The sequence below is a fragment of the Sarcophilus harrisii genome, chromosome 2 (assembly GCF_902635505.1).
Source record: "Sarcophilus harrisii chromosome 2, mSarHar1.11, whole genome shotgun sequence".
Lineage (NCBI taxonomy): Eukaryota > Metazoa > Chordata > Mammalia > Dasyuromorphia > Dasyuridae > Sarcophilus > Sarcophilus harrisii.
In genome coordinates, this window is record NC_045427.1 from 86,924,114 (window position 1) to 86,943,236 (window position 19,123).

Below are 19,123 nucleotides of genomic sequence, written 5' to 3' on the forward strand. Positions count from 1 at the left end.
CCTTGAGTTTCTCCGTCACTTATAATCTGTATTTATCATTTGATTCAGTTATATTGTATTATTCTCTAATTTTCTCTCGTGAGGATTTTCTTTCTCCACTTAATCTGAAAGTTTTTGAAGAATAGGGACCCTGCCTTGTTTTGTCTATTTCTCCAACAGTAACTGGATGCATAATGACAGCATTTAGAGAATATCAGCAAGAGAGGTATAGAGATAGATAGTTTATTGTGATTTTGTACTTCTTTGCTTTCTTTACCATTTTTTCTCTTAAAGGAGTTTTAGTTTACCTGGATAATATTGAAGCTCTTTTTTTAAATCCAGTTATAGATGGTTATTGTAATACATTGCTTTTCTTGGCCTGTTTCAATTCCATGGATCTGTTTCTTAATTTAAAGAGCATATTGGGTGAAAGGTTGCTGGGTCTAAATGAATAAAGCATTAGCTCCAGGTATATAATAGTATTGAAACTCCTAGATGGCTAGAATATTTCTTTGTTTCACATGACAGGTTCCAGCTTAGGCCTTCCATAAGATCAGTGTACATAAGGCAAGCCGCTTTATGCACCAGTGATGAGGGGATAAGTATTTTACCCAAATCCAAGCTAGAAGGAATTGACAGCTAAGATCTTGTCTGAAACCCTGTAAGCTAAGCCATTCCCTGTCCATGTGGTAGATAGCAGAAATTAAAGAGCACATTATAGCAAGTGGTAGCTAGAATACTTCATGAAATCTCATTGCTCACACAGGAAATAAGGTCCTAACCAACCTGTTAATTTATTCTCTAGCACATGGAGGGAGAAAGAGGAATAGCTGAGGAAAGGGAGGAGGAGGAAGAGGATAGCATCTTCATTTCATTCCCTGAACCTATCACTTACTGTTTTTTTATCTGTTCATCATGTTTCTCCTTTCTGTAAAATACCTACCTACCTCTTCAACACATCCAAATCCTACTCATATTTCAAATACTATCTCATGAAAGCGTGACTATTCTATGTAGAAGTGGGGTTTTTTTTTTTTGTTGTTGTTGTTGTTCTTTTATGGCATATAGTGTCTGTGCCTCTTGTTTGTTGATTGGAAATAATTTGAGGTAAAAGCAGTTTGGTATTAAGACAGGTTCTGACTCAACCTGTTGTGCCTGAGTATATGAAAACAGTAATGGGTTTCATGATTCCATGATATGCTCAACTCGGCAAAAAAATAGGATATCTTAGCACTTCCTGTCATTGTTAGGTACATAGCATATGATGTCTGATGTGATTATCTTTTCCTAGCACTTAAGTGTTCAATTAATGCTTTTTGATTTAACTCTGAGCTTCTCCAGGACAAAGATCAGACATTATTATTTTTATTATCTTTGTTATTAGTACAGCAGGAAGATGGTGGGGTTGGGTGACTGGGATCAACTAGATGTAATGAATTTGTACCAATCAGAAAAGCCCTCAGGGTGGGAGCAATCCATGACTTTCCTTAGGACTGTGTCCTCCAATCATTGTTGAGCAAGAGAACAGGGTGTTGTGACTTGCAAGGATACTCAAGCCAGCAAGTAGTAGAGAGAGAAAATCCAAGTTTTATGACTCCAAATCCAAAGTCATTTTATTTTGTTTTCTACTATACTATTGTTGCTTAAGTGAAATAACTTATATCACAGTCACATTACTCATCAGCATGATTGCTGTCTTCAAGTAAAGGGCATGAAAGGTTAGATTTACTCAGCTTTACCCCAGATGATGGAACTAGGAGCAGCAAGCCTAAGTCACGTAAGTTTGAAGTAAGGAATCATTTCCTAACAGTTAGACTTGTCCCAGAAAGGAATTGACAGTCTTGAAAAGAATGGGTTGGGCAGGTTGCATGGCTGCTGAGGTCTGAAGCAAGAATGAAGCTTTTAAATGGATGTAAGAGAATGACCCTGGCAGTAAAGGCAGACTTGATAGCAAACCATGGATGTGGCCCCTCAGGAAGAAGGGGTGATCTGTCAGCTCTGAGGGGGTTGGGGAATATATACACAGTGATATGAGAGCTAATCACAGAGGATGTGAAGGTAATAATATGATGAATAGTTAGCATTTATATAAAACATAGTCAGGACCGTGCTAAGTGCTTTATAATTGCTAATTCGTTTGATCCTCATGATAACCCTGCAAGAAAAGTGGTTTTATTATCCCCTTTTTACAGATGAGAAAACCGAGGCAAGCAGGTTAAGTGCCTAATACTTAATAAGACAAAAACCTCTCCACAGCATCATTTATTATGCTACTCTCCTCAGTGGTTCCCTATAAATTCCATTTGGAAGACTTACTCATGCCTTGAGGGCTTCCTCTTATTCTGTTGTTAGAATCTGAAGATACTGGGATACTCAGTGAGTTGTCCATTTGTTTTATCTCACTGATCCATGAGTATTTTGCTTCATTTTCTGATCATACATATTCCTCCTGATGTCTTTCACTTTACTGCCACTGTTCAAGTTGTTACTTGGTAGCATTCAGCAGTTGGCTTCCACCCCCATGTATGTGTCTCCACTGCCCTTCGGATTGTTTGTAATTTTAATTATGTAATAATTGTATCCTGTAATTCAGCCATATAGGATCACCAAGTGAATACTGGGGTTAGAGAGAAGAGCCTTTGTAGCAGCATATGCAGTTCGGGATCAATAGAGATAATAAAATTTGCCCTTACTCTGCCTTGAGGACTCAGGAGGATTTATTTAGGAGAATTTACATAGGATGCAGTCGGCAAAAGATGGCCTTGTCAACATAGTGCTTTTCTCCTGATAACTCCTTCCTCGTTAGCTGTCAGGGCTCCTGCGGTGTCACTTGGGTTTCTGTGATTTTGTTCCAGTGTGCATCAAATTTGGTTCAGCAAATGTCACACGTCTCCCTAGCCAGCTACTTTATGGTGGGAAGTCTGGCCCAGAGACTAGTTGAGTCACCTTGGAACACAAAGGATGATGATTTAAATGTGTGTCAAATTATACTTTACAGGAAAGCTACAGGCATGTACAGGATGCCTAGGAAATTGCTCGTGGCATTATCTGAAATGTCCAAGTCAGGGATTCTCAGACTTTGCTTAAGCATTTCTAATATTCTTTGCAGCTATAACCAATGCCATGTGTTTTCCATTGGTGCTTTATATTTCCCAGGTCCCATTAGCCCTATACAGAAACTTCAGTGATAGCCTACATTTTCAAAATGTTTTATATTTTACAAAGTGGCTTTTAGACATCTTTTGGATATTTTTTCCCTAAATCAGAATAAATCTTTTATCTGTGTTTTTGGCATAGATCTAGAATTTAGATCATCTTAACTTATTCATTCCCCTTGCCCAAGACTGTTAATGAAAAGAGTACTACCCCCAAAGTCAGGGGACCCAGCTAATTTTAGTTTCATATTGACTCTTGGATCACTAGATCACTGAAACTCTTTGATTCACTTTCTTTAACAATGTAGTGGTGTCTGTCCTACCTGTCTCTTAGACTTGGTTCACAGAAACAAGCCTTCCCAAAGCTGTAAGCTTTATATAAGTACAGAGTGGTCTGATTACCATCCTCTGGGCCATTCCCTAGGAATATGATACTTTATGTAGATAACTCCGATGAAATAGCTACACTGGAAACCTTTGTTAAGAAAGGAACCTGGAGCTGGAGGTGACAAGATGAAGGAAAGTAATAAAGAATGTTATCTTTAAGTAGACTGGAAAGGAGAGAAATAAAACATGTACAGCAGAGAGCAAAGAATCTGCCTAATGATGTGGAAGCCTCTGATGTTGACTAATGCAGTTTGTGATGTGTTGATCTGCTCTCCTCTAGGGACTTCCTACTGAGTGCCACAGTTGGGTGCAGAGCTTCTGTAAATGTCAAAGAAATGACGTGTGTGTGTGTGTGTGTGTGTGTGTGTGTGTGTGAGAGAGAGAGAGAGAGAGAGAGAGAGAGAGAGAGAGAGAGAGAGAGAGAGAGAAGGAAGGAAGGATCTATTATGTGAAATAAAGTCTTTTGACTGTGGATAAGAGCCGCCAAAATTGCTTCCTGTTGCCTTTAGGATAAACTACAAACTTGGTCAGGTATTAAAGGATTTCTACAATCTGGCTCCAGTCCACCCTTCCAGCCTTAGTTCTCTTTATTCCCAGAATCCCAGATAGACATCACCTGAGAAGCCCTCTAGTTCAACCTGCACCTCAAAAAAAAGTCCACTCTACCAGATATGAAACAGGTCTTCCAGTCTTTGAAGATTTCCATTGGAGAGGAATCCCCATGACTTCTTGAGACAGTCCATTTCACTTGGGGCAGCTTTAATTGATAGAAAGTTTTTCTTTACCATTACCCTGAATCTTCCTTTCTGTAATGTTTGTCTATTGCTCCTAATTCTACCTAGGGCAGCTGAGAAAATTAAGTCTGATTTTTCTTGCATTTACCAGTCTTTCAGATACTAAAAGACAGATGCCATATTCCCCCTACATTTTTTCTTTTCCAGGCTGAACATTCCCTGTTTGTTCAACTGATGCTCATATAGCCTGAACTCTTGGCTCTGCCTTCATTATCTGGTTGTCCTCCTCTGGACACTATCCAGCTTCACAATATTCTATTTTCAAATGAGGTGCCCCAGACTGAACACAGTAATCCAAATATGGTCTGAGCAGGGTAGTGTATGGCAAGGCTGTCACAGTGTGCCTTTGTGATCTGCACAAGCTATTCTCCATACGCTCCTTATCTCCTGCCTCCATACATTCATTTAAACTGCCCTTCATGGATGGAATGCCCTCCTTCTTCATCATTAGCTCTCAGAATCCTTATTTCTCTTCCTTCAAGGCTCAGCCTAAGTGCTTCCTCTTCTGAGTCTTTCTTGATCTCCCTCATCCTCTTCCTCATTAGTGTTCTCTGTAAAGGGAGTTTATTACATGTATCTGTGCTTCTGTACTCCCTGAGGTTTTCCAGCTACCTCTCATCTCACTAAGCCTCCTGTCTTATCATTCCCTAACCATCCAGCAGAAACAAATTTGTTAGCAAGCTGCCATATCCTTTGATTCCACAGACTTTTATATAGATTTTCCCCAAATTTTTTTCCTCTATAATCTGAGGGTTTGGGGACTTAGAAAAACCTTAGAAGTCTTAAGAAAAGGAGGCACAACTTCTACTGACATCCCATGTTCTTTTCATTGGACCACACTGCCATTCTAAAAATAGTAATTCACATTTATATATCACTTTAAGGGTTACAAGGGACTTTGTGGTAGATAGCACAAGTTGGTTGGGCTCTATCGTAAATTTTCTTCCAGCTATAAATTTCCAGTCTTTGAACAGTTCAGGAAAGGAGGAGAGTATCTTCCAGGGCTGAGCTATCATTTTCTGTGTGAATTGCCAGTGGCAAGGAGAAGGCAAGGTGAGACTGGGCAATAGTGAGTAAATAAAATTTGATCAGAATTTAGAGAGAAGAGAAGCAAAAGACTGAGAAGAAAGGTCAGGCAGTACTATATCAGGGAGGGCCATTTTCAGGAATTATATGTTTTGTTTTGTTTTTCCCCCAGTAAGCAATGGCAAGCCATTAAAGGTTTTTGAGAATTGAAGTGATGTTATCAAATCTGGATTTATTCAATAAAGAATAGATTAGCAAGGACTAAAGATTGGCAAAGATTTTTGAAAATCCAAATTAGGGTGAAAGCCCTAAGATTAACTATTTAAGTAAGAAAATCCTTTAATTCAGAAGACATTCAGACCTATACATGAACTATAAAAATAGAACTTCTTAGCAGAATTGTGGATAATAAATCTTGGTAAATGCTCTCTCTACTTTTTAAATAGTTTATTTAAATTATTACATTATTAAATTATTACATTATTATTTCATCTCTAATATGCTTGAGTTGGTGGACTCTCCTCTCTTTTCTATCCATCCTTCCATGCCTTCTTCCCCCAAAAAATCTGGCAGTGAATTAAGCTTTCTTTTTCTGGTCAATCAGTTAACAAATTCTAAATGCGAGACTAGATCCTGGGAATACAGATACTACAAATAAGATAGTTCCTACCCTTCTATAGTTTACATTTCAAGAGTAGGCTAGAAAACAGAATATATTTACCAAGCATACAAAACAATCACAGGATTTAAAGCAAGAAGGAAACTTAATAACCATTGATTTAAAGTTAGAAATAAACTTAATGGCCACATCTTGTCCATTTTCTTTATTCTACAAAGGAACAAACAGGCCTGGCAGGTTAAATAACTTGTGAGAGGTCCAACAGGGATTATATGTTAGAGTTAGATTTAAATATAGGTCCTTAAGGTATCTGAATCCAGTATGCTTCCCACTACATACAAACTTCTCTTCTGTTGGCAGGTGAGAAAATGGGAGGTCAGGAAGGTTTTCCCAAAATGCCAGGATGTTCAGGCTCCAAATCAGCATTCTTTCCATTATAACATGCCATTAGACTGGGCTGGGATTAAACCCCTCAACAATAAGCAGTTGCTTCTCATAGAATCCCAGCCTATCTCCTTTTGAAAAGAACTGTTCTTCTAAGGTATTTTTCTCCCAGGAAAGAAAAAACACTCAGTGGTCTGTTGTGTTTTTCAAATTCCACTGAGATAAATTTGAAATGAGCTAAAGTGATGAAAGAAAAATAGTGATATAGTGAATAAAAATGTATAGAATATTATTAATCACGTTTTGTGGAAATAGATACTTTAGTGACAAGAATATTAATCTTCTGAAATCACCTTTAGTACACATTAGTGTCCCCCTTTGGTGCCCTCAACTTCAGTTACAATTACCCTTTCTGTAGCTTAGATGTCATTAAGGGCCTTCCCCGAGATCTATTTTTAGATTCTCACTAGGAACAGATGCTTGGGATGGAGGGCCTTCTCATGATTACTGCTGTAAACCTTGAAAGAAACTGATAAATGTTCCTTTATAAATTACAAATTAAGAGTTATTGAGTTTAAACTTTCTTAAATTTTATCCATATTCCTAAGTATTTAGTACTTTATAAGTTCTATCAATCTATTTTTTAAAAAAAAAATTAATCTGTGGACAAAACTTTCTTTTTCTTCCTCGTGGACCACTAGTGAAAATTCAGATGCTTTAATTTGTAACTAACTGTATTTGCTAGACTACAGTAATATGTTGCCTATATATAAAAAGGACTGCATGAGTAAAGATGGAGGGGAAATAGTTAAGGACCTTATAATTGAGACAGTGAGAGGATAAAACATAAATACCTATAACTATAAAACTTGTTACTTGCATTAATGCTATTATTTTTCCATGAATATACAGAGATCTCTCTCTAGTGTGTTAGTTTGATGTAGCACATATTCAGTGTGCATATGCTCTCATATGCTCTAGTACAGTGAAAAATGAAGTTATCAATGTCAAGAAGCTTGAAGAGGGTGATGTAAAGGGCTGGAGTCAGAGAAGATGCTGTGCTCTGTGAGAAAAGCAGAATGAATTAGCTCGGAAAAAATGCAAGATATGCAAAGTTAGAGAATCCAACCCAAATATTCATAGGGACTATTTGTGTCTGACTTATAGCAGAGCACTCTGAGTTTATATGGTCTGATTAGCCATAGTTGGATATACTAACTTGACTTCGATATAGTGATGTCATTTTGGTCTGCAAGAATGATAGACAAATCAGCACTACAGCAAGATAAAGGGGATTTCTGCAAAGTACTGTTGATCTTGGGCAATTTCCTTATCTGTTAAATGGGGATAATTTAGCCCTATCTATCTCATAAGGTGGTTGTGAAGATCAACATTGTCAACTATCATATGAATGAGAGTATATTTCTGAAGTTCTTTTACTTTGAATTTTAATGTCAAGATGCTAATTTTTATTTAAAAAACTTTTCAAAATTCATTATCATTTCAGTAGTTAAGAAGAGTAGGCTATTATGTTAATGTTATTTGAAAATGGAAATACCTATTAAACTGCTTATTTTTATTTATTATTTAATTTTAAAATATTTAATATTTTATATTTATAATAAATAAAATTAAAATTTATATTTAATATTTAATAATTTTATATTACTAAATATAGTTATATAATTATATTTATGTATAATTAAATATAATTATATTATATTTTATATATTTTTATTATATTTATTTTTTTAAAGTCTTTAAAGGCAAGGATTGCCTTTTACTTATATTTCCAGCACTTCGCATTATGCTTGGTCCTTAGTAGGGGTTTGATAAACATGTATGACTGATTATATGGTGTTCTTTGTAGTCATATATGTCTATCCTAGTTCAGACTAGCACCACTTCTCCCTATGACTAGCCTCTTCATGCTTATAAAGGCTTTTCCATTTTTGATCTGTCCATGTCACTCCCCTACTTAAAAATCTTCAAGGGGCAGCTAGGTGGCGCAGTGAATAAGAGCACTTAGACCCTTGATTTTGTCTTATACAACAGAAAGCCAGTTTGAGGCTAGACTAAGGAAATACACAGGACTATAAAAGATAAACACAAGTGACCAAAACATCTATACCAAGAAAATTGTTTAAGAGCTGTTTGGCCATCCTCAAAGAATACTAAAACTTAAAATTAAAAAATACTAACATTTAAGGTTCTGGCAAGTTTTGATGTTTCTGTACTCTATGTCCCCCTTACCAGGAATGCCTTTCCTCCTTAGTAACAGAAAATTATCATAGAAGGGACCAATTGCAGGTCTTTCTGTGACGCTTAATCGTGGTGTGGCTATTGGTCAGTCATTCGGCTTTTTTAGCCTTTAGTCTGGTTATTTGCAAAATTGAGAGGTTTGGACTGCATCGTCTCTTTCAGGTCTACAATTCTGATTTCTGTGAATCTCTTTTCTTTAAGGACCAGTTCATTTCACTTTCCCCATAAAATTTTCTTTAATTATTTCTGCTCACAGTGAATACTCCCTACTCTAATTAGTATGGCAGTTACTTTATGTACCTCTTCTTGAGCTAATCAGACAAAGTTGACTGTCCACTCATGCTTGCCCATTGTGTGTGGCTTTTTTCTATGCCTTCCTCAGAGTTCACTGTGGGGATTCACCCAATATTCTAGAGGTTTTCTTGATTTTTCCTGGGATGGACTCTGGCTGTTCATCTAATTTCCTTTGCTGTTGCTATGTGACAGCTCATTTTTTTCCCCTGTCACATAATTACTTGACAACATTTTACTTCTGTTCTTCAAAACTCCTTGTTGGTTTACACATTGCAGCATGCTTGCAATCATCATGGGTCTCCATTATGATACCCATTTTTAGTTTTTTTGAGGCAGTAGTATCCCATGTCTCCTTGGCATGTAGCAGCACCCATAGAATTTTAATAGTGAAAAGATGAGCCATTGCTTTTGAGGGAAGTTGGGTAGAAAGAAAAAGAGCTTGCAGTTCATCTCATTCTTTCTCCTGTTCTAATCTCAAGTTCAACCCCCATTCAGTTGTCTTTCCTGTGTGGATGGACAGGCCAAATTGCATTGAATGATTACTTACGGATCTTTTCAAGAAGGCTCCGCAGTCCTGGGGTTTGCTTCATTCACAATATCATCTGCAAATGGGAATATCTAGAAGAGCTCACAATCTATAGGGAACCTTTCTGGAATCAAAACTGGTTTTCTTCCTCTACAATGGGGATACTAAGCATAGAGCTCTCTCTTTTAGGCCTTATCTGATATTTATGATTTGACTTGTGGTTGTTCTCTTTCAAAGAATCCTCGGTGATTTTGATGTATGTATAGGAAATAGCTTGTGAAAGAGCTTGCAGAGCAGCATTTTATTTTACCAAATGAAATGGTTGTTTTCTTTCAATTGACAAAAAATAAGCATGATGGAATCTTATGTTTTCTAAAACTTTAATTGTGAAATGGTAAAGGTGTTGTTCATTATTGCTATCATTTACAAAATTTGCTTTTTCCCCTAATATTCTCATCAAGGATGCCATGGGTAACTTAAATATTTCTTATAGATGACAGTTATTGATGTGCTGTTTCTTCTTTTTTATAAATAAGGTCTGTTTTTTCCCCTATGCTTTTGATACATTTTTAATAACCCATATATCAGTCTTTCAGTGTTCTTATAACTGTATTGTCTCCAACATGAATCTGCTCTATATACATTTGGTCCAGTCTGGTTTTGTTTCCCTGTCTTCTATTCATTTTAATGGCATCTCTATTTCCTCTAGAAGCACATATAGAACTATTAGGGATGAAGTATTAAGAAAGATTTCTTGAAATTATTTTTTCAAATTTTTTCCCTTTTTTTTTCCTCTTTATTATACTTCCACTTTCACCCTTGCTTGTCCTTGGAATGAGTAAATCTATTTTCCAAGAACCAGTTTAGCTATTTGATGATTTGGGGACTGGGATTCAAAGGGAAGAGGCAAAATGGAAGTAATCTATGAAACCAAGAAAAAATTGGGCTTCAGCCTTATGTGGACCTCTAACTTTTACAGAAACCATGACAAAAATTATTGGAAAGGGGACAAAGGGTGCTAAGAATTACAGTGTTTTGACTCAGTAAACTTTAATTTGATTATTGGTAGTCTAAATGTGTGATCCTTGATCAGTGAATGGATACATTACTGGAAGAAACGAACCATTCCTTTTGAAATTTCTGCTATCAGGAAAGATGCAAGTAATAGGAAAGATAACTCACAGGCACTCCTTGGAGGGGCAAAGAAAGTGTTGATTTAAGAGTGGATTTTATTATAAACCCAGAGGTAACAAAAACTGTTCTTTTCTAGAATATTTACCAATTGTGTATTGTGTATATTAACAATAATTATTTGCAAAAAGACCACCATAAAAATAATTACAATTCATGTTTGTATCTCCTGTAAAGTTTTGTACAATATACCTATTCAGCAAATGTTGAATTTAATTTAATTGCTTTCAGCTATGTACCTGATTTATAACAGGTTTCTAGTAAATATTAGTTTGTGATTTCTAAATAGCAGTTTATTGTAAAATAAACAGCCATTGATAGACTGAAAAAACCCTTCATTTGCTTGCTTAGAATGTTTTCATTTAAAAATGGCAAAGATAAGCATATATAAATCAATATATACAATGTAAATTAATATGCATAATTTTAATTATAGGTAAGCTGGCTACTTTAATATATAAACACATGTGTAGTTTCCTCATTTTTCTCTTTATACAAACTCACCAATATTTTTTTCCTGTCTCTTAGTTCTTACAAGTTCAAGCCATCAGCAAAACCATCATTAAAGATTTATTAGATGACTATTGTTTTTGTATAACTGGACCATAAAGTCCTACTTGAATGCCTCATCATGGCATAGAGGTGACTTTTCAAAGACTATGCCAGAAAAAACGCTACATTCTAGGGAGCTAGACTTCTAGTGTATGCTCAGTGTTGTATATTGTCTTGAGCACTAGTTTAATTAACTACAAGGAATGTCATCACAAACTTGGCTTCAGGGGGATGGGTTTTTTTTTTTTTTTCAACTTCCTCAGCTTTCAAAATATCTGCTGGGTGGCATATAAGAGTTGTATCTTTATGATTAAAAAAAAAAGTTTTATCTTTTTATCCCAGTAAAGGGAACACCTACCCTGATAGAATTATACATTCTTGAGACATGGAGGAGTTGAAGTTTGTGTTTATGAAAATTTCATTTACTTTGATGAATCAAAAATCTCAAAGTATTTAAGTAGAATGAACAATGACTAGATTTTAAAGTCTGGTAAAGATTAAAGTCATTAATCTCATTATAGTGAGCTGTTTGGCTTAACTCTTCCTGAATTAGAGAGGACAGAATCTACATTTGTGGCAGGGAGTTCTCATACTGATGAAATAATAAAACCTGAAATATTTTATTATGTATAAAACTATGTTATATGTTTAAATTAAAGATCACTTATTAGAGCAGATCCATCAAGCTTTTTAATAACTATTGTGCCATAAGCTAGTACTTAAATCAACCCATATTAAGCAAGATACTGTGGTTGTGTGGGTGTGTGTACATACCATGTGTATCCTTACATCTATAATTAATATAAAGTCAAATATAGACATATACCTAATTATATAAATTTATATACATATACATACACATGAACCCTTATGTCTATATTACACACTCATGTCTGTAACTAACAAATACTTAAATATACTTGTATCCCAAATTAAGAAATGACTAATCTTAAGGGAGATGCTAATCTTTATAACTGACATTTATTTAACACTTTAAAAAGTTTATAAAATACTTAGCACATATAATTCAAAGCAAAGCAGCAAGCACGTGACTTGCCAGTTTTAGAGCCAAAATATACAACATGGATTTAAGAAGTTAACAGGCACCATTGGTAAAATGTAAGAGCAGGAAGAGTACCATTCAATGCCTTTTGGTTCATCTACTTGAATTAAAAAGAGCAGAATCACTAATAGTTCACCTCTGCCCAGATTCTGATTGACAGTGATCTCCTAAAAGGTCAAAGCCAGAAGTGCTAGGTGAGAGTGAAGTTCTTGAAGAATCAGGTTGGGTGAGAAGGAAACCCAGTAATAAGACTTCTAATAATTTTCAGAAGGGAGGTATTCCATATTGGTCAAGATCCATACTGACTCAGCTAGCCAATTTACAGTCTTATTGGCAGGACCCAGCTCTCAAGGATAAAGACAGAAAAATGGAATAGTCATTTCTAAACAATCTTTGAAAACATTCCATTGGAATATTTCAAATGGAAATTTTTTAAAAGAGTATCACTAGGCAAAGAAAAAACACTTTAAGCATTTCTGATGAAAGATATTTCTTTGGCCAAAAATAAAAAGCAGGAAATCTAGAGTACAAGGCATACTCCTTAAGTCTGTAATTTCATCTTAGAGTACTCATTTATTTTACAGCTTTTTCAATGTTTTGGTTCTTTTTTGAGCTTCTGATGTTTTAGTTGCCAACTTTAAATATATTAGTACCTAAAAATACTGCCAGCTTCTTCAATTGGAACTAAAAATTTTAATGTATTTTTAAAAAATTAATAAGAGCATTGTGATTTGATCATGGATAAATGAAAAAAAGTTACTTGGATAATTGACCATTCCCAAATTAAGGGCAGTGATCACATATACAAACTTCCTTTATGCTGACAAGTTAAAAGTACATAGAGGATGAGGCAGATTGTGTTTATTCTTACAAAATTTCTTCCTGGGTTCACTTATGATGCTTTGAGTTCAAGCAATTTAATCTCAGAAGAATTTCATGTAGCATGGATAAATGAACAAAATGATGCTAATATACAATTAAAGGAAATTAATGATTAATTAGAGTAATTAATTGATCCTTGTGGTAGCAATCAAACATTGGATCTGAGGTTAGAGGCTGAAGTGTTTCATCTTAAGACACAAACTATTGATATATTTTAGGTAAGAGAAATAGTACCTCTTCTCATTCCTTTACTAAAATAAATTTCTATAAAGATTGTGTTAAATATTGTTAATGTGTTTTTTTCTTTTGGTTTTTTATTTTTTATTGGATTGATTCAAATTCTGTGGAAATTGAAAATCTGGATAGGTTAAATGGTCACTCTGAAGCACAATTAACTGTATAAGTTATAGTAAAAGGGACATTGAGGAAAAAGTGTTAATTGTTTTTAATACTACAGATGAAACTCACACCCATTTCGCAAACCAAGTTATAGCAGGCCATTGGCTTATTCGGTTTTAAGTATTAAGAGTACAGAAGAATAATGTTTCTGGGTTAGGTAGCTATAATAGAAATTAATTAGACATTGTTCTTTCCTCTTTAGAAGACTAATTTACAATTTAAAAGGGACAAGATCCAAGAAAACAAAACTCTATTCTTTTCAGCAAAAGCACAATTTAAAGATATACGTGTCTTCTAAAAATTTTTTTTAGTTTCAGTCCATGACAATAGACTGCCAATAGTCTACTTTAACACAGTACTTTTTCTTATGGGTAACTAATATATTGGGCTCTGGATTTGGAGTCAGGAAGGCCTGAGTTCAAATGTGACCACAGACACTCAACTGTTATGATCTTGAGCAAACCACTGCCTCAATAGGAATAAATTGGGGGTAATCATAGCACTTACCTTCCAAGGAGGAACAAATGAGCAAATCTTCAAAGCACTGGTTATTAACATTTTTACTTTACCATTATTTAAACATTTTCATATTTATGGCAGCTGTGAGACATTTAGGACAACTGAACCACAGAGGGGTTGTGACTTGTAAAAATGGCAGTGAGGATGAACTTAGGTCTGTTTTTTTCTATCACAAACACATACTTTTATATAGCTTTTGCATTTACTACCTATTATGATTAAAGTTTCCTTCTTGGTCTTTCTCCAGCAACAATGTTATCACTTTGCTCAAAAGCAACAGATTTGACTCTGGTCCTCCAGTTTAAAATATGAGGATAAAAGGGAAGATTTCTGTGACTCCCTGGCATCTACCCAATTGGCAAATATCAGAACATTCTCTTCTGATTACAGATGTGCCCTAAAAAAGGAGTACAGTGACAAAAGGATTGGGATTAGCATCTTATTCATCAGCATCTTTATTAAGATAGGATTCAAAGATTATTTGATCAACAGGAACGGTTAGGTGTTTTTTTTTTTTTAATCCCAATTCAATGAAAAATGGTGATTGACATATTGATAAGTAGTCCATTATTCCTTGAGCATGCCAGATGAGTTTTTTATCGTGAATGTGGAGTTGGAAAGCGAATGTGGTACAGTGAAGAGTGTGCTGTATTTGGGATCTGAAGAGTGAGTTTGAATCATGACTATCTGATATTTTGATCTGATTTAGAAAAACATGTAGCTAGTATGTTAATCAAAATTGTAGATGGGGTAAAAGAAAAATTCCTTAGTTATGAGAGAGTCACAGCTACACAGGAGTTGATTTGAAAAAGATCTGGAGTTTGTAGTATACTTTGGACTTAGTGGAATAAATCACTGACTCACAGTTTTGGATTGGAAAGAACTTTAGGGGTCATTTAGTTAAGAACCTTCTTTTACATGTGAGGAAACTAAGGCACAAATTGGCAAAGTGCCTGGACCAAGACCACATAATAATTATTGACAAACCTGGAATCTGAACCTTGGCCCTTTGACTCCAAATTTCATTTTTCTTTTCATTAACACTACCTGAAATAGCAATTGAGAAATGCATAGTAGATGTAAACAGAAGTATAAAACTAATCATGAATTATACACAAAATCCAACAAATACATATAATATGTTAAGTATAAATGTAATATAATATGTAATGTAAAAGATGTTTCAAAAAAAATATGGTGGATTGGTGATGTAATGAAAGCCTGTCAGAGGCACTGGTATTTGTGGAACATCAGAAGACCTAGAAGTTAGTTCTGTTGCATCCTTTACCAGCTATATGAGCATGGGAAGAAAGTCAACCTTTTTCAACTTCAGTTTCCTCTGTAAAATGTGATTAATAAAAGCTTGTACTTCACAGGGTTGTTGTGAGGATCACATGAGATAAAATGTTCTCTAAATCTTAAGATTCTATATAAATGCCAGTAGTTGTTATTTGCAAAAATGAATATAATAGGGACAGCTAGTTGGTGTAGTGGATAGAGCACCAGCCCTTAAGTCAGGAGGACCTGAGTTCAAATTTGACCTCAGATACTTCACACTTTCTTGGCTGTGTGTGTGACTTTGGGCAAGTCACTTAACCTCAATTGCCTTAGGTTTCCCCCCCCCCCCCCCAAAAAAAAATGAATATTATAATCTCAGGAAGAGTTGTTGTGGCAATCAAATTAGAGAGTATCAGTAAATTACCTTTTGAATTGTAAACTGACATACAGGCTGTTATTATTATCCTTGCATGTCTTAAGTGTAGTGTATTTAAAGGTAGTATGATCAAGAGTATAAAACCATATCCTAACTTATAATTGCTAAATACTATGCAGTTTTTTGAGGTAGATAGATGGCTTAATGGATAGGGTACTAGAAATCCAGCCTCCCTACTTACTAGTTGTATGACCCCAGGCAAGCCAATGGCCTTCCTTTTGCCTTAATCCACTGGAGAAAGAAATGGCAACGCATTACAATATCTCTGCCAAGACCTCATGGACTCTATGGTCCACTGGGTCATGAAGAGTTGTACACAGACGAATGACTGAACAGTATATGCAGTTTTTAATACAGAACTCCACTAAAAAGGTTTTTTTAAGTGACAGGAAAGGTGGAAATAACAAATAGATATTTTCATTTTTTGGATTTATATCCCCTCGGTTCTAGCACAGAGTAGCACAGAGCTTTTAAAAAAAAAAAAATGCTGTATTGAGTAACTGGTAGGTTCTGCCAAGCTAGAAAAACTCAAGTAGAGTAATGGTGACAGATTGTCTTCATCCAAGAACTAGTCTAGACAGCAGTGGAGAGCCTCATTCAGAAGGCTGGCTACTCTACATGTTGACTTTTTTGGCTGTAGCAATCTATGAAACAGATGCAAATGCACATAAGCTTTCAGTATCCTATAGCCCAGTGGAAGAGTGAATAGATGCTCAATGGAAAAATATAAGAAAAGAATCATTTAAGATGAAGGCACTGACAGGGATCCTCCTACCAGTACAGACTACAACTTAATGTATTAATGTCAGATTTGGTAAAGTATTATAAATTGAGTAGTGCTCGGAGAGAGTATCAAGAGTGGCCAAAGGGCCAGCAAGGTTCCTGACATAGCCTGGTTCTATGACCCCCCTGATACTCAGCCTCAGAGAGCCTCAGACTGTTCTCTAAAACTATCTAAATTCCAGTTTCTTGCCTGGAGGTTAATGGTACTGATGAAATCACAGGTCTAGAGAAGGTAGTTTTTATGGAATTTTTTTAAAAGATAATTCATTGTACTTATTTTTGAAAAAAGGATTAGCCTGATCCCTACAATACATAATATGCTTGATATATGAAAAGAACCTTGAGCTGGAAATCTAGAGGTTTTGAGCTTAAAATAAGAAATGTCTTTCAGTAACCATTATTCTCGGGATTGTTTGTAGTTAATAATGTCATTATACTTCTGTGCTCACCTCCACCCCAGTGTTTAACTACCATAAAGTAAACATATTTTATTCAAAGGCCCCTGGGTAGCACAGTGGCTACACAGATTGGCTGGTGGGGAGTCAGGAAGACCTGAGTTCGGAGATAGCCTCAGACTAGTTGTGTAACTCTGGGCAAAACACTTAATACTATTTGCCTCGGTTTCCTCACTTGTAAACGAGCTAGAGAAGGAAATAGCAAACTGTTCTGATTATCTTTGCCAAGAAAACCCCAAAAGAAGTCATGAGGAGTTAGACGCAACTGAAAATAACTAAACAACAATTTTTTATCAAATGACATAAAAAATTAGAGTGTTTTAAGTAGACATTTGTAGACATTCAATTTATCTGCTGTTCTTGAATATTTAACTTCAAAATGCAACAAATAATTTTTTCCTCTTTCCCCAGGAAGACTATGATCGCCTGAGACCTTTATCTTATCCTATGACTGACGTCTTCCTTATATGTTTTTCTGTTGTAAACCCAGCCTCCTTTCAAAATGTGAAGGAGGAGTGGGTCCCAGAATTAAAGGAATATGCACCGAATGTACCCTTCTTATTAATAGGAACCCAGGTATGTCTGATAAGTATTCTTTTCCCTTTCTACTCTGTAGCTCTCCTTTTGCCTGAGTAATCATTTGATCTTGGTTTAATCATGCTGCTTGCTTAGAAAACAGTAATACTCTACTTCCTTGACTTAAAAAGATGTAGCCTCATTTCCTACTGGCCAAGTGCCAAACTAGACCAGCCATACACTACTGTCCTATCTTTTACTGCAGAATTCCTACCTAATTAAAGGCCTAATCATGACCTTTGATTTCTCCATCAGAAACTAGCTCCCTCAGAACTTTGAACATTTTCTTTGAGAATTTATTGCAAAAAAAAAAAAAAAAAAAAAAAAAAAAAAAGAATTTATTGCAGTCTCCCCTTGAACATACTACCATGTATATGTATTATGTATAGTCATACATCACTGAAAATAATTTTATCCCCCCTCCCCCTACTGAATTGTAAGCTTTAGGATCAGAAAGCTACCACCTTGTTATTTTGTAATCCCCTCAGTCCCTGATACTTAATAAACCATGTTTGAACTCAATTTCTATTCAACACAAAAACATTCCTGATAGTAGTTGCTATAGTTGGTTGATTGGGGGGAGGGGAGGTAGAAGGTCTGAATCACTCAAGTGGTCTCAAGGCTTAGCAAGCAATTCAAATTATTTAACCTTTGGATTAAGACTAAGTTCTGTAATTAGTTTCGACAAAATAATGCTAAAACAAGAAACTACACTAGTTTGAAAAGAAATAAACCTTTTTAAAAAATCTATTTTCTTTAGGAATATGGGGAATAAATATTTCATTTAATCTTTAAAAGTCTTGTAATTTTGACACATTACTGATCTTTCTTAGATTGATCTTCGAGATGACCCCAAAACTTTAGCAAGACTGAATGATATGAAAGAAAAACCTGTATGTGTGGAACAAGGACAAAAATTAGCAAAAGAGGTAAATTGATCATTCCTAAGTTATACTTTTTTTCAGGCAAATTTATTCTTATTAAGATGTATAAGGTAAAAAATAATATCAGGGATGAAAGTATGACTACCTGATTTCTTTTAATAAATTTTTTAAGAACTCAGAAATATGGACAGATAAGGCAGATAAAATTGAAGTGCTTAAATTCTTTTTTGATCACTAGTAAGACAAGTGAAAAATAACTATTTAAACATGAAATTTAGTACATCCATTTGGTTAGTGGAGCAAATGCAGAATTTCAGTAACTTTTCAAATAGAATTATCAATCTTGCAGCTTGGTTTAAAAGTAACCTTAATTCATGATTTTTCTTAACTTCTTGTAGAATTAATCATGATGACAATAAGCAGTCAGTCACTTGAAGAAATAATAGTGGTACATATAAGACTTTTCTATTAGAATTATTAGTAGCTTCTAGATCAAACCTAAGAGAAAACTATTTTTGGTTCTGGCTCTGTATCAATGTGAAATTTATATTGTTCCTTGTAATAGTCAACTAGAAATTAAATATCAATAAAATATCTTTTTAATTTTTTTTGCTGAGGCAATTGGGGTTAAGTGACTCGCCCAGAGTCACACAGCTAGGACATATTAAGTGTCTGAGAT

The 19,123-nt window shown here is 35.1% G+C and overlaps 1 protein-coding gene across 1 annotated transcript in view; it reads left to right on the forward strand.

Annotated features, from left to right (window-relative positions):
* The window catches only part of RHOQ (ras homolog family member Q), a 41,575-nt gene that overhangs the window by 19,789 nt on the left and 2,663 nt on the right, over nucleotides 1–19,123 (forward strand). The window contains exons 3-4 of the mRNA XM_012540241.3: nucleotides 17,396–17,560; nucleotides 18,394–18,489. Coding sequence (XP_012395695.1) covers nucleotides 17,396–17,560; nucleotides 18,394–18,489 — 261 coding nt within the window. The remainder of the gene's footprint in view (nucleotides 1–17,395; nucleotides 17,561–18,393; nucleotides 18,490–19,123) is intronic.